General features: G+C 35.9%; 1 protein-coding gene across 3 annotated transcripts in view; it reads right to left on the bottom strand.

The window, feature by feature from the left end:
* The window catches only part of pclob (piccolo presynaptic cytomatrix protein b), a 45,380-nt gene that overhangs the window by 17,357 nt on the left and 14,515 nt on the right, over positions 1-13,508 (bottom strand). For 2 of the 3 annotated variants that reach the window (XM_053678097.1, XM_053678099.1), the window contains exons 5-13: positions 9,598-9,621; positions 7,843-7,931; positions 5,622-5,697; positions 5,332-5,457; positions 2,972-3,080; positions 2,725-2,792; positions 2,135-2,343; positions 1,265-1,315; positions 895-1,025 (exon numbers count right to left, since the gene is read on the bottom strand). In XM_053678097.1, coding sequence (XP_053534072.1) covers positions 895-1,025; positions 1,265-1,315; positions 2,135-2,343; positions 2,725-2,792; positions 2,972-3,080; positions 5,332-5,457; positions 5,622-5,697; positions 7,843-7,931; positions 9,598-9,621 — 883 coding nt within the window. The remainder of the gene's footprint in view (positions 1-894; positions 1,026-1,264; positions 1,316-2,134; positions 2,344-2,724; positions 2,793-2,971; positions 3,081-5,331; positions 5,458-5,621; positions 5,698-7,842; positions 7,932-9,597; positions 9,622-13,508) is intronic. The other variant, XM_053678098.1, reaches the window with a different exon arrangement.

Raw genomic sequence — 13,508 nt, 5'->3', positions numbered from 1 at the left:
CAAGTAGGCTGTATCACATCTTCACTCCTCTTAAATGTGTTCAGGTACATTCTGAATGCACAAATGGATTAAATATACTATATCACCACCAAATTTACTTTATTATCAACAAAACAGATGAAGAGACTGAAATTACCAAAATTCATTACAAAAAACCCGAACAAATTCACCAAATTACGGTTTTACCATATATACACGTTGACTTGCATCAGTATCCACCACCCCTTAATTTAGAATTATGCCATTAACCTAAACAAAGTAGCCCATAATATTGAAGTTTGCAAAATATAGCTTTGTTAAATTTTTTGAATCTTGATTTTTTTTTTTATTATTTATTTTTTTATTTTTTTATTTTTTTTAAAGTTGCATAAGAACTCACCCCGTTTACCCCTAAATTCTTTTGAATTGTGACATGGTTATGGCATCGAATTTTCAGTTTGCTAATGAAAGGTTGATTGCTCTATTTTGCCCCCTTGAGGAATGGCATATTTTATCGCCACCAGATTAGAATCAAGAACCCAAGGGCTGACACCTGAGCCCCTGGTGTATAGAAAACTTTGGTAGAAAGAAAATATTTCCTCTTTGAGATGTTATAATAGAACAGGGAGAAAGAAAGTAACGAAATATACTGAAAATGAGCAGGGTAGGAGAAAATTGAAAAACAAAATGTATGCCAACACAAACACAAATACACAAAAACAACTACAAACACCATTACAGGAATAACACAAGTACACCAGAACAGTTTTACACACACACACACACACACACACACACACACACACACACACACACACACACACACACACACACACAAAACAGACCTCTCTCTCTCTCTCTCTCTCTCTCTCTATTTTATATACACCCACATCCATGTTTACATGTCATACACACCCTCTTCCTGGCAGGAGATACACTTTAACAAAAGGGTCTGAATATCCATTGTTGTCTCTTGGTGCAAGGTTTCGGGCTTGTAGAACGTGGACGATCAGGTTACCCATATTCTTGTCATAATTGATTTGTAGCTGTGGGGAAAAATATGATCCTCCATATCATATTGCACCTCATAAATGTAGTTATGTTAAAGGTCATTTTCATGCATATCACTTCTTGTTCTGGGAGTTATTTCAAGTCACCATAAATGATAAAATAACAAAATGATATAAGTGTGATACATTTCTGATTTAATGTCACAAATTCTGTAGATTTATATGCATTTAGCATGACTCCAGTGTAAGAACAAGGTGAGGTGAGACAGACTTACTTGTATTTCACCAGTGATGGGATGTGGTTGTGGTTTCACCCCATCACCTGACTGAAAATAGACAGGTAGGCCAAATAAATAATGTGTCATGTCTATAGTGAAGACAGAAGAGCAGTCAGTAACAGTATCTATTTATAGATTGTAATGAAGCAGGCTAGCTACTGATTCTCAACAGCATATCAAATGATGTTTAACTACCTCTCAACACCATGTTATAAAATGTATCAGTAGAGTCCACATGAACAGAATGTGAAATTGTGATAGGACTAGGGATATAGTGTATACATGATCTACTAAATATCAAGACCTATAAACTAGAACATCCAGATAAAGTGAAAGCAAAAGGGACAAGTTGCTAGTCAGTAGCAGGAGATGTCAACTAGCTGACTATTTTCTGGATGTGGACCCTGCACAGGACTTCAAAGTGGATCAAAATACTGCAGCAGAATCATTAGAGTCATGTAGTAACTCTAGTTTTATAAACATGAGCTCAATATTGCAAAGCATTAAAAGGTAATTGTTGTTTCCATTCAGTCATATTAGTTGCTTATCTGGAATGTTGTCAGGAATGAATTTATGAAGTGTTTGTGGATGTTCACAAACTAAATAACTAACTAACTAACTGTCCATCCGTCCGTCCGTCCGTCCATCCGTCCGTCCTGTCTGTCTGTCTGTCTGTCTGTCTGTCTGTCTGCCTACCTATCTGTCCTAATACCTGTCTACCTGCCTGTTTGTCTGACTTCTTATCTGTCTCTCTGTCTACTACCTGACTGTCTGTCTTTCTGTCTACCTAGCTACTTAACAACCTGTCTGGCTTCCTGTATGTCCTGTATGCCTATCTATCTTTGTGTTTACACACACTTGTTTTACCTTGTTGTGACGCTTCTTGCTGACCGAGGGAGAGCCAGGCTGTCCAGGACTGGGGACTCCACTGGAGGCAGTGGAAGCTGTTGCTGAGTGAAGATGGCCTGCCTTCTCCAGCACAGTCAGCACAGAGGAAGGAGCCTGCTGCTGAGAGACCTTCTGCAGCTCCGCAGCCAACTGCTTAGGATCGACACCCGGAGAACGTTGGTGCTCAGCTGCAACGCACAGATACACAGAAACACACAGACACACGTACACACACACACACACACACACACACACACACACACACACACACACACACATAAGTAATTCTGTTAATCAGGAAAGGCAGGTCCAGAGTTTATCTTCTTCTGAGAGTACTATTAGTAAGCTGATATGCAGCCATGTATTTTTATTGCAGCAGATGTAATGACACAACGACAGGGGGAATAACTTTTAAGATAAAAGCCAGAAGCTTCAGTAAACTAAAAGAAGATCGCTGTTCAAATATTGTCTAGAAGACTGTATGCAGTAAATAGAAAGTGACCATTATTTTCTCTGACTGCTGGAGACAACCAACATACTGTATCTGCATTCAGCATAAAAAGACTCACCAACTTTTAGCTGAGACTGTAGCTCTAAATACTTGGGACTGTCTGAGTCTGACCGCATATTCAGATCTCTACATAGAAGTGAAATAAATATTTAGTCAGCACAGTCATCTAGTAATTTTCTTTCATTCCTGGTATTTGTTTGCACATTTAAACAATGTTGGATTTGCTAGTATTTAAAAAAAAATCATTATGAAGTGGGCATTGTCAAATAATTCAATAATAGTTATGTGATATAAAAAAGACTTACAAGCGCAAACATATCTCTACCTCCCCAATCTGCTGACCCACAATGCTCTGTACTTCCTCATAGGTTTTTCCCATAAGAGGGATTCCATTCCACTCCAGGACCTGCATTCCTGCAGAAAAAAAGTGGTGGGGAAAAAAACAACAACTATGAAACCAGACTGACACATATTGATGGTGCAAAGCATCCATGAATTAGAAGAAATTTCTAAAACCTTTGACACCCAGTGAAGAATTTCTATATTAGTTTGTTCTAGAAACTCCTATTCTTCAAATGTTTTTTTTTTTTTTTCAACTTTGTGGTCAGCAGTTATAAAACATTTTTTGAGACTGCTGAAACTTTGTAATTAACAACTCAACCAATAAATGAAATAAACAAATCATATAAATGCAGGAGCATGATGACACACACACACACACACACACACACACACACACACACACACACACACACACACACACACACAGACACACACTGCATTCCTTTTAAATCAGCTTTGCTGAAACATGCCACTCAGTAAGTGGAAACTGTCTGCCAAGAAAGAACAAGAAGAAATAAATGAGGGGAAGATATCCAGCTAAGAAACAGCACTGCAAACCCAACCACTATCAAGGCCAACTCCTCAGCACTTACACAAATGAAAAACGCAGCTCCTCAGATAGGCCCTTTGCTTATGATACTCTTCCATGGCTGAATAACAGAAGAACATCATTCACATACAGTATATGTGTTGCTCCAAACAGACACATCTATAGGTTCTTCTCAGTTAATGTACAGTAATCCAATTACACATATTTTAAACTGAGACTCTAAAGGCCAACGGTATTATAATTATACATAAATTATATATTATATAACATAATAATATATAAATTATAATAAATATAGTTATAATTGAAAAATTACTCTTATATTTATGTATGTGCACGTGTGCTATGGCAGAGTGGGTTTCCAAATTGATAAGATCAATCAATTTTCTGTTTCTACTTTAATATTATTATGCATAAGTTCTATCTGCAGTGTGGTGTGTCACATTTTAACAGGGCAAATTACATTTAAGGCAAACCCCAGATGCCTTGGCAATCCCTAAGGACATAATTTCTAACATTCATATCTAACAAAATACATGTTGACAATTACATGGCTCAAAATGCCTGACATTAACTCTTTTTGCAAAGAAATTGATTTTTTGCCTGTTTTGGCAGCACCTGTGTACATCATTGCATTTATTTGTGATGTCACACTCCACATTAGTGGTTAATGGCTAATGTGAAAGACACTCAGGGCTTTAAGAATTTACAGTTTTTCATAAGTATCTCTTTTTTTTTTAACTAGCCCACTAGGTTTAAATTTTATTATTTTATTGTGGTAGTTTTATATGGTGTTTTACCATCCAAAAAGCTTTAATTGTGCTGTTCATATTATCTCTCTACCAATGTTATTGTGGAGAGCTATGAATTGTTTGGCCAGCAGGAGGCTCACACCCATCTCACTTCCCATCACCCCGCTCACCAGCAGCTAAACACAGAGTCAGGATACTCTACACACAGAAACCCAACAGTGTCCCGACTAATCTTATAACAAACTTATGGCGATAAAATATTTCATTTGTTTATACTGATTGAAAATGTCTGATAAGGTGATTGGAACACCAGTGCACTATGAGAAAGGGTTAAAGCAGATACAGTATTCAGATCTTAACAAATAAAGCTTAATTTATGGCTGTTGTTGGTGTTGATAATACAGCAATAGTATTTTTTAAATATTATATTTATCATTGAGTTCTTATAGCTATTAGCTCTTATGAATAGTCAATTAAATTGAATGGGTTTAATCCCAGTAATGTCAACTTAGACCTAATGTGTTTTGTTAGTGGAAAGTTCAAGAATAAAAAAGCTCTAGGGATCCAATAAATAGCCACAATATTCTTTTGCACACATTTGAATAAACAGTCCAACATTTAAATAGTCAGATAGATAGGACTGTGTACATATCTGTAAAATCTGTACTGAGAGGATCAGCAAATTTTATTTTACAGTAACAGTCCCTAGTTAAAAGTAAATTATTTGGCTGCAAAATAATTGAGAACCCCTGATCTGGAGTGAGAAGGGACAAGCTGAGTTAACTACAGTCCAGGAGAACAAGCATTTACTATTCATCAATGATCTGTTTATACTTGCCCTTGTTTTTGTATGGTATGTCTTATTCAGGATGATGAAAAAGAAAAAAGCCAGACAATGCACAACCATTACCAAAATGATAAACCCAAGTAGATTAATCACTGTCATCTGAAGTATGATAGTGTTTGAAGTATGAAGCCACAGCAAAGAATAAAAATTCTTACAAAATTTCTAAAACCTTACCTTCTAGAACCTTTCCTGACAGCTCAGCAGTGCCTGCAGGTGTCAAGTTAGCAATGTATGCTCCAATCTCTCCATTTGTACCTGGAATCTCCTTCCCTCCCACCACTCGTATGCCAAAACCACCCCCTGAAAACAAGGGATGTTAGTTGTCATTTGTCAGAGAACAAAATTTTACTTAAAATATTATTATATTAAAATAGTATTTATATGATTAGAGCAGTAATCTAAACTCTAAATCTAAACTCTCAGCCAGTTAATATTGTATGATGATTGTAACTACATAAAAGTACCTGATACACTGTGGTCCTTAGGGTCTCTCTGTAGTTTAATGCGAGTGTGGGGGAAAGGGTAATGCATAGCTTTCACCTGCAAGGCATCGTACAAAATTTAGATTTTTGTTCAGGATGAGTATCAGAGAACTTAACACAACTAGTACAGATAGATTATTTCGAGCCTAAAATATTGAGAAAATCACACACATTTTCTGGTTCAGTACAGAAGAACTCAACATATATACATGAATTGATTGAAATGTGAACACTAAATGAGATACTGCAAGAGTTTTATGTTTCAGTGTGCAGCAACTTTTTGGGCTCTTCATTGTTTTGTTGCCTTCAATGGGTTGTGGCTATTAGGGGCTACAGGGACTGGCAACATGTTTGGCTGAGCTGTTTCAATGGTATTTAATCATATTACCATTTAGATTTTTTTTTAAACAAATATATAGCATTTATTTATGGATGGTATTTATTCATGCTATTTCAAGGTAATCAGACAGCTTTGGTATACCTATTCTCTTTCTGCACCTGCAGTCATTAATACTTAATACCAGTAATTGCAGAAGGAGTTGCATGCTTAGCTACCCTGCTTGGAAGACTCCTTGTCCCTAGGTTAGCTCTGTTTATTGCAGCTTCTATATAACTGAATGCACAATCCATAAAGTCCAATAACTTCAGTACAGTCTATGGCTGAGCTTGTAATGCAAGGGCTCACATCCTACACATTCCCACAGAAGAACTCACCCAAGCCAGTCCAAGCATCTAAGTTGAGTGAGATTTCTTTTTTTGTCTCATGCGTTTTACAACTCATTGTTCATTATCTGACATTCTGTGACACCTCTATCATGTCTGACTGGCATAGGACTGGCTGGAAACTCCATGTCCAGCACTTGGCTCAAGTCCTGGAAACCCCAGTAATGTGTTACAATTCTCCTGTTTCAGAATAACATTTGGACAGTAGACCCCTCAGCACAAGAACAAAACCAACAAGTGACTCTTTATGTGAGATCTCATCATAGTGGATAGTTATACTATACATTCACCATTCCACCCAAATATTCATGAATATCCCTAGCTGATGCTTTGAAGTTCTCTAGACCCAGATGAATGCCTTCTTACTGCTACTGCTATAACCTGTTCCATCATGGTTCTATCTTCGCTGAAGGATTGGTGGTCCACAATGTCCCATCCAAAATGCTAGATTATGAAGAACTCACAGAAGATACACTGAGACCAATGTCACTCAGCTGCACAAACACTAACCAGGCAACAGTTCCATTAAACCTTGCACTTGTGCCACATCACACCCGATTTTCCCTCTTTGTAGGAAGAAAATCAAGGCAATATTAAGTCTTCACCTTAAAACTGTATACTTTATATGGCTAAAATTATGTGACCTTTCACACCATATGTGGGCCTTCCTCAAATTGTTGCCACAAAAGTTGAAGCAAACAATTGTCTAGAATGTCTTTGTATGGTGTAGCATTAAGATTTCTCTTCATTGGAACTATTGGGCCTAATGCTTCTGTACTAAGCGAGATTCATTAAGACATAGTTTGGTTTGGTGTCCACATATTTTTGGTCATATAGAATATCATTGCTTGCTGACCTTTGTGTTGCCATACTAGAGCAATTGCATCAAGCATGCATATGCTATATATGAAAACTTATATGGAATTTTGCAGTACTCTTGACCATACACAAGAGGGAAATGCAAGAGCTGTCTCCACCATTTCAGGATATTATAAATATCTCATGATGCCCCATGGTCTCTGTACAAGTTTGTATTACAGCCCATCATCAGTGACATCCTTTATGACTTTGCAACGTTGGGCTTATCGGGTTGACTACTGTAGGCTTCCCCGCTGAGGACAGTTTTGACAATTTCTTTGCATTTATTTAAAATATTATTTAGAGGTCTAAATAACCTTAGAGTACATGGTTTAGAAAGAAAATATGATTTTTAAAAAATCTTATGAGAATCATTTTTGCTAGATGAACGTTAAGACTTTTCTCCAGATTTTTGGGTAGAAAATGCGTAATATTTATTCACTTCAAGAATTTTAGCCCATTGTCTTGAAATGTTCCAATAATTCTGAAGCTGAATGTAGCTGTGGGTCTGGCTTTTTTTTTCAAATACAGTAGATTTTCATATAAAAGTCTGATTTAAAAGTTGATAATTTAAAAATTTATCAATATAAGAGTTAATCCAATGCTGTGAATTACACCTCACCTGTCTTTTATCCTGTCCTGGCTTTGATCCACTGTGTCCCTCACGTGGTTTATCAAACCAGTCAGTCTCTTCATGCTGCAGGTGGTAGGCTTTAGGAAGAACAGGGAAGAAGGAACAGTAATTGTAGTATCATACTCTTTAACCTAGATAACGTGTCCTATTCCACCACCCTTTTCTCTAAATACTACCCAAAACATGTCCAGAAACATAAAGGGATAATTTATGTTACTCCAAGTGGATGAAGGCAATAAACAGAGCTAAACTTTGCTGAAAGGAAATACTGTGGGTAAATGATTACTCAAATGTGCTGACCTTAGAGGAAACAGTTATGGAAAGTAGTGTGGGGCATAAGACTGCTGGACTGAGACACAGACAGAGAGTTTTATGGACAGGACATGCATGTCTACTCATGCAAACCATATCCCACACAAGGGACTTGTCCAGACATCGTGCACTGATAGTGGAAAGGAGAGGCACTATTGGTTCAAACCACAGGAGCAATATACACAAAGATGAAATGCCTTAACTACACGTCCCTAGAACAGCACTGAATAACAAGCGATAAGCTACTGAAAACAATAACAATTCAGTAACACTGTGAGCTGGCTTATTCATATACAATAAACAACAAAACATTAGATAGCATTAGTGTCCTTCATGACCTACCTTGCACAAAATCCATCTTACAGCTAATTTATTACCCTTAATCACAGCTTAGATGTAAAAACTATTCTACTACAGACCCATTTAGAAACTTTCTTGACCTGATAGAAAACCCCTAATTATTATTGTTGCATAGCTACACAAGCTTCAGACAATATTTTTTGTTGTTGTTTATTTTTTTAATGATTTAATGTGTTCAATATTTAATGTTGTATATTAATGGAATGATTTTATTTGGTCCTAAACAAACCTCTACACTATGAGAAATCCATCCTATGAAAGTCATAATCATATAATTGTTATATTTACTAATGGAATAATAAATATATTTTATATAATATAGTACATATTAGTTCAAGTATGTCATATCAAACATTTCCCATCTGCTCCGGCCACAGAAGTTAGAACTGTAGAATTGGAAGGCTAATTTAGAATTGTAATGATGTGAAAAGGCTTTAGAAGAAAACAACAGATGATGATGTCCATATAGCTAGATCAGGAATACACTTTTGAATGATATAAAACATACATAATGCCTTCATAATGGATTTCCCCTGGCAAATATATTTGCATTAATATATTTATTGTAGCATTTATGGTAAGTGTTAAGTATTTGAAGACATTTATTTTATTTCAATGCTACAATATTCTAATTTGTACTATAACCCTTTTTTTTTTTTTTTTTTTTTTTTTTACAGTACATTGTTTTTGCAGATTTTTAATAATGTCCTCTCCCATGAGTAACAAATTGGATTACCAGTTTGTTCAGTCTTTCACTTGTGAGGATGCATTGATTATGGAATGAACTTATGACCTTTTAATGGACTGAACTGAGACCTCAACACAGAGATCTAGCATTCCAACATGCCATTGCCATGGCACAACACATATGTAAACATATTGAAATGTATGTGTCTTCATTCATATGACTGGGTCATGTCAGAGTAACCTAATGCAGTATATGAACATGAATACCAGGATGGGGCTGAGGTGTACCACAGAGATATGTCCATTATCCAAGACTATGACACGCATGAAAAGAGTTGATTTATGTTTAATGGGTTTTGAATGTCATTGTGCAATAACGCTCACCTTGTACTTTCCAGCTAGGACCTCCTGTTGTGACACAAGCATTGCAATTCAATGGATTGACAGAAATAAAATAAAATAAATAAAAAAAAATTACTGTAAAATGATTTACTATTTATGTTTACTTATTAACTTTTGGCCGGGTGAAAATATAGTATAAACATTATGTATGTATAAATACTGTTAAATCTATTTGATATTAACACATTCAGTGATTGTAAATGCCCCAGCACTGTCAATTACTTTTTCAGCAAAATTTGCTATTTTTAAGAACTATTTTGGTTATAATGAGGAACCTACATGCAGTTTAGAATGTAAGGTTTTAATGTCCTATACAAGATTATAGCAATTTTATAACCCTTCTGTAGAACTGTAATAAGAGTAAATTATACAACCAACTGACTACTGTGCTATATTGTTCCAAAATATCTCAATATATCTAAAATATCTCAGCAAAATTAGCAATAGAAAATCCACTGAAGCTAATAATTAGAATGACTAGACATATATGTAATTGATTAAGTAATTGGCCAGTTGCTCTCATTGTAGTGTAAACAAAAGTAATCTTTGCAATATGTAGTAAGATTTCCAAGTGTACCTACCGAGTGTATTAAAGTTTAAGATTTCTTAAGATAAATAAAACAATAGTGTCTGGTATTGTTCTGAAATGCTGTGTGGGCCTAAGGTAATTAATAGTTAGTAAGCAAACTTTCTTAGTATTTTTGAAACATTAAAGTTGTGTTCTGTATCTTAGTGGAAATATCAGATTTGCATATTGGTTACTTCTTCAGTTAAACCTCTACTGTGTTTTACTTATGTTGATTCTGTGATCACTTGTGTTCAACACCATCAAGGGGTTATTTAATGCTGTGGACCAAAGCATAAAACATTTTTACTGTATTGGATTTACTTTTTTGTATATTGCTATTGATTAAGTAAAAGTAAACTCCAAAACACATCACAGTATGATGACAACAATAATAATAAATAAATAAATAATATGGAACATTAGACATAAGATTACAATAACTGAGTTGGCGTGAACAAATTATCAAGAGTTGTGGTTTGGTAACATGCAATCAAATCAATTATTTTCATTTCCACTGCAGTGATTTAGTTTGATTTATAGATGTCATTCTTTTTTTGGTGGTATAAGTAACAAGCTGTCTGACAACACATGTGGCTTCTCGAGCATTTTATTAGTGTCTATATGGCTTTTTACTTACTTCCATAAAGTTTATTTAGCTTTGTCATACAGTTTATTTTATTGAGCTTGTATAATGTTATAAAGTTGTATAATGTTATGTACCAAATGGCACATCAACTAGCCGATTCACATTTAGTTGCATCAACAAAGTTGTTTGTTCTTAAGCATTATAGTTAAAAAATCTGTCAATATTCAGTTAGTTGTGTTTCGTTAGTAGTTGGGTAAAGTTAGAGGAGAACAGACGATCACAGTTTCACTTTTGGTATATGTGAAGGATAAGCAGAGCTGAGCTATGGAAATATAATTTGATGGATATGTAAATTATAGAATGGCATAATAATAAGAATAAGAATAAGAATAAGAACAAGCATAACAATAATAAATATAGCTGCAAGCAGCAATATCGGGGTCAAGCCAATTATCGGCACCATTAACAGCAAAAGAAGCTTTTGTGACATGTTTTTGGTTAGAGTCCGATGAACAGTGTATTAGGAGTTAGAAAAAGTAAACTTTCAAGCATAAAAAACATTTATTTTAAAAATAACTAAAAACAGCTACTTCTTAGAATTTTTGTCCAGTATGTGGTGCTTTTCTGAAACTGCTCAGGTAGCATACTGGCATGATGGTTATCATGCAGGTAAGTGTTCAAGAGTTATAAGAAAAAAAGCAGTTTTTGCAATCTCCTGACCAGTATGGAGCAGTGTACTGAAACACTGCAGTTAACCTCAGGGCCTAATGTTGATTAATTGACCAAGTTTCATCACAATTCCTCAAAGCATTGCAGAGATACAGCCTCAAGTTCAACTTTGCACATTCTTTGTAGATTTCATTGAAGCACCATTTGAAAACAGTATGGTTTATCAAAATCTTTGTGAATTACATTTTATTGTGAGTGCCTCTAGATGATTCAGGCCTATTTTCATGCAAATCAGACAAATGGCCTAGGACGAGCTTGAAAAAGTAGGTTTTTCAGAAAATTCTAAATAGCAGAAAATGATATCATTGTGTCCAAACAAATTGCCTTGAGACAAGGACTAAGAGGGAAAAGAATTTCGTCTCTAGGCCACACGGTTAAAAAGTTATTAACATAAATGTGAGCGCAAATTTGAACAGTTGGTGGCCCTAGTGATATTGAGTTAGAGACTCCAAATTTGTAGTATAAACAGAACAGACTGTCCTCTATCTGTGTGCCAAATTTCATAACTTCCCGCAAGCAATTCTATGGACTGCCAGAGACTCAAGAGCAGAATAATAATAATAATAATAATAATAATAATAATAATAATAATAATAATAATAATAATAACTACACATGTACATTTCCTGAAGAAAATGTGAGTGGTGCTTGGTAAAACTCAGATAGGGTGAAAATACTTTTAGAGCTGGACAGATCAGGTGCCAATACTTTTAGACCTGGACAGATAGGGTGCCAATACTTTTTGAGACAGGTGAATAGAGTGGCAATACTTTTAGAGCTGGCAGATAGGGTGCCAATATTTTTTGAGACAGGTGAATAGAGTGGCAATACTTTTAGAGCTGGCAGATAAGGTGCCAATATTTTTTAGAGTTGGACAGATCGGGTGCCAATACTTTTTAGAGCTGGACAGATAGGGTGCCAATACTTTTGAAGCTGGACAGAGAGGGTGCCAATACTTTTTGAGACAGGTGAATAGAGTGGCAATACTTTTAGAGCTTTCAGATAGTGTGCCAATATTTTATTAGAGCTGGACAGATCGGGTGCCAATACTTTTTAGAGCTGGACAGATAGGGTGCCAATACTTTTTAGAGCTGGGCAGATAGGGTGCCACTACTTTTAGAGCTGTACAAATAAGGTGCCACTACTTTGAGGTGCACGGACAGGGTGCCAATACTTTTAGAGTTGGCCATGTAGTGTGCCACTACTTTTAGACCTGTACAGATAGGGTGCCAATACTTTTAGAGCTGGACAGATAGGGTGCCAATACTTTTAGAGCTGGGCAGGTAGGGTGCCAATACTTTTAGAGCATGACAGATATGGTGCTAATACTTTTAGAGCTGGACAGATAGGGTACCAATAATTTTTGAGCCGGGCGAATAGGGTGCCAATATATTTTATAGCTGGGCAGATAGGGTGCCAATACTTTGAGTTGCACGGGCAGGGTGCCAATACTTTTACAGCTGGACAGATAGGGTGACAGTACTTTTAGACCTGGATAGATAGGTTGGAGCCAGGCTCTGGACATTCAGTCCATGTAAGTGATTGGGTTTTTTTTTTTTAAATTTTCATCATCCGAAAAGGGAATACCAGGAGTCCGATCAGTTTGGAAAAATAGAACCTGATCAGTGTTAAGGACTGTGCTGTTTCTTAGCAGTAGATTGAAAGCTCAATGAGTTATAACAGTCAGAATTTTTTAATGCAAGTCAGTGGGAATTTTTGGCCACTTTGATCATCCGTACCAGGATTTCTAGAATTCCGATCACTTAGAAAAGTGTGCTCATTTTGCTAGGTTAAATGTTGTATTATATTATGTATCTATTATGTACAGTGCCCACCACTAATATTGGCAACCTTGGCAAATATGAGCAAAGAAGGCTGTGAAAAATTATTATTTATTGTTTGGATATTTGATAGAGCCCATGATGACATGTATCCTAACAAAACGTCCAGGTCCTCTGGTAGAAAAACAGGCCCAAAACATTAAAGAGCAACCACCATATATATAACCAT

This window comes from Ictalurus punctatus, chromosome 4, assembly GCF_001660625.3.
Source record: "Ictalurus punctatus breed USDA103 chromosome 4, Coco_2.0, whole genome shotgun sequence".
In the NCBI taxonomy this organism is placed as follows: Eukaryota; Metazoa; Chordata; class Actinopteri; order Siluriformes; family Ictaluridae; genus Ictalurus; species Ictalurus punctatus.
This window is presented reverse-complemented; position numbering and strand designations above follow the sequence as displayed.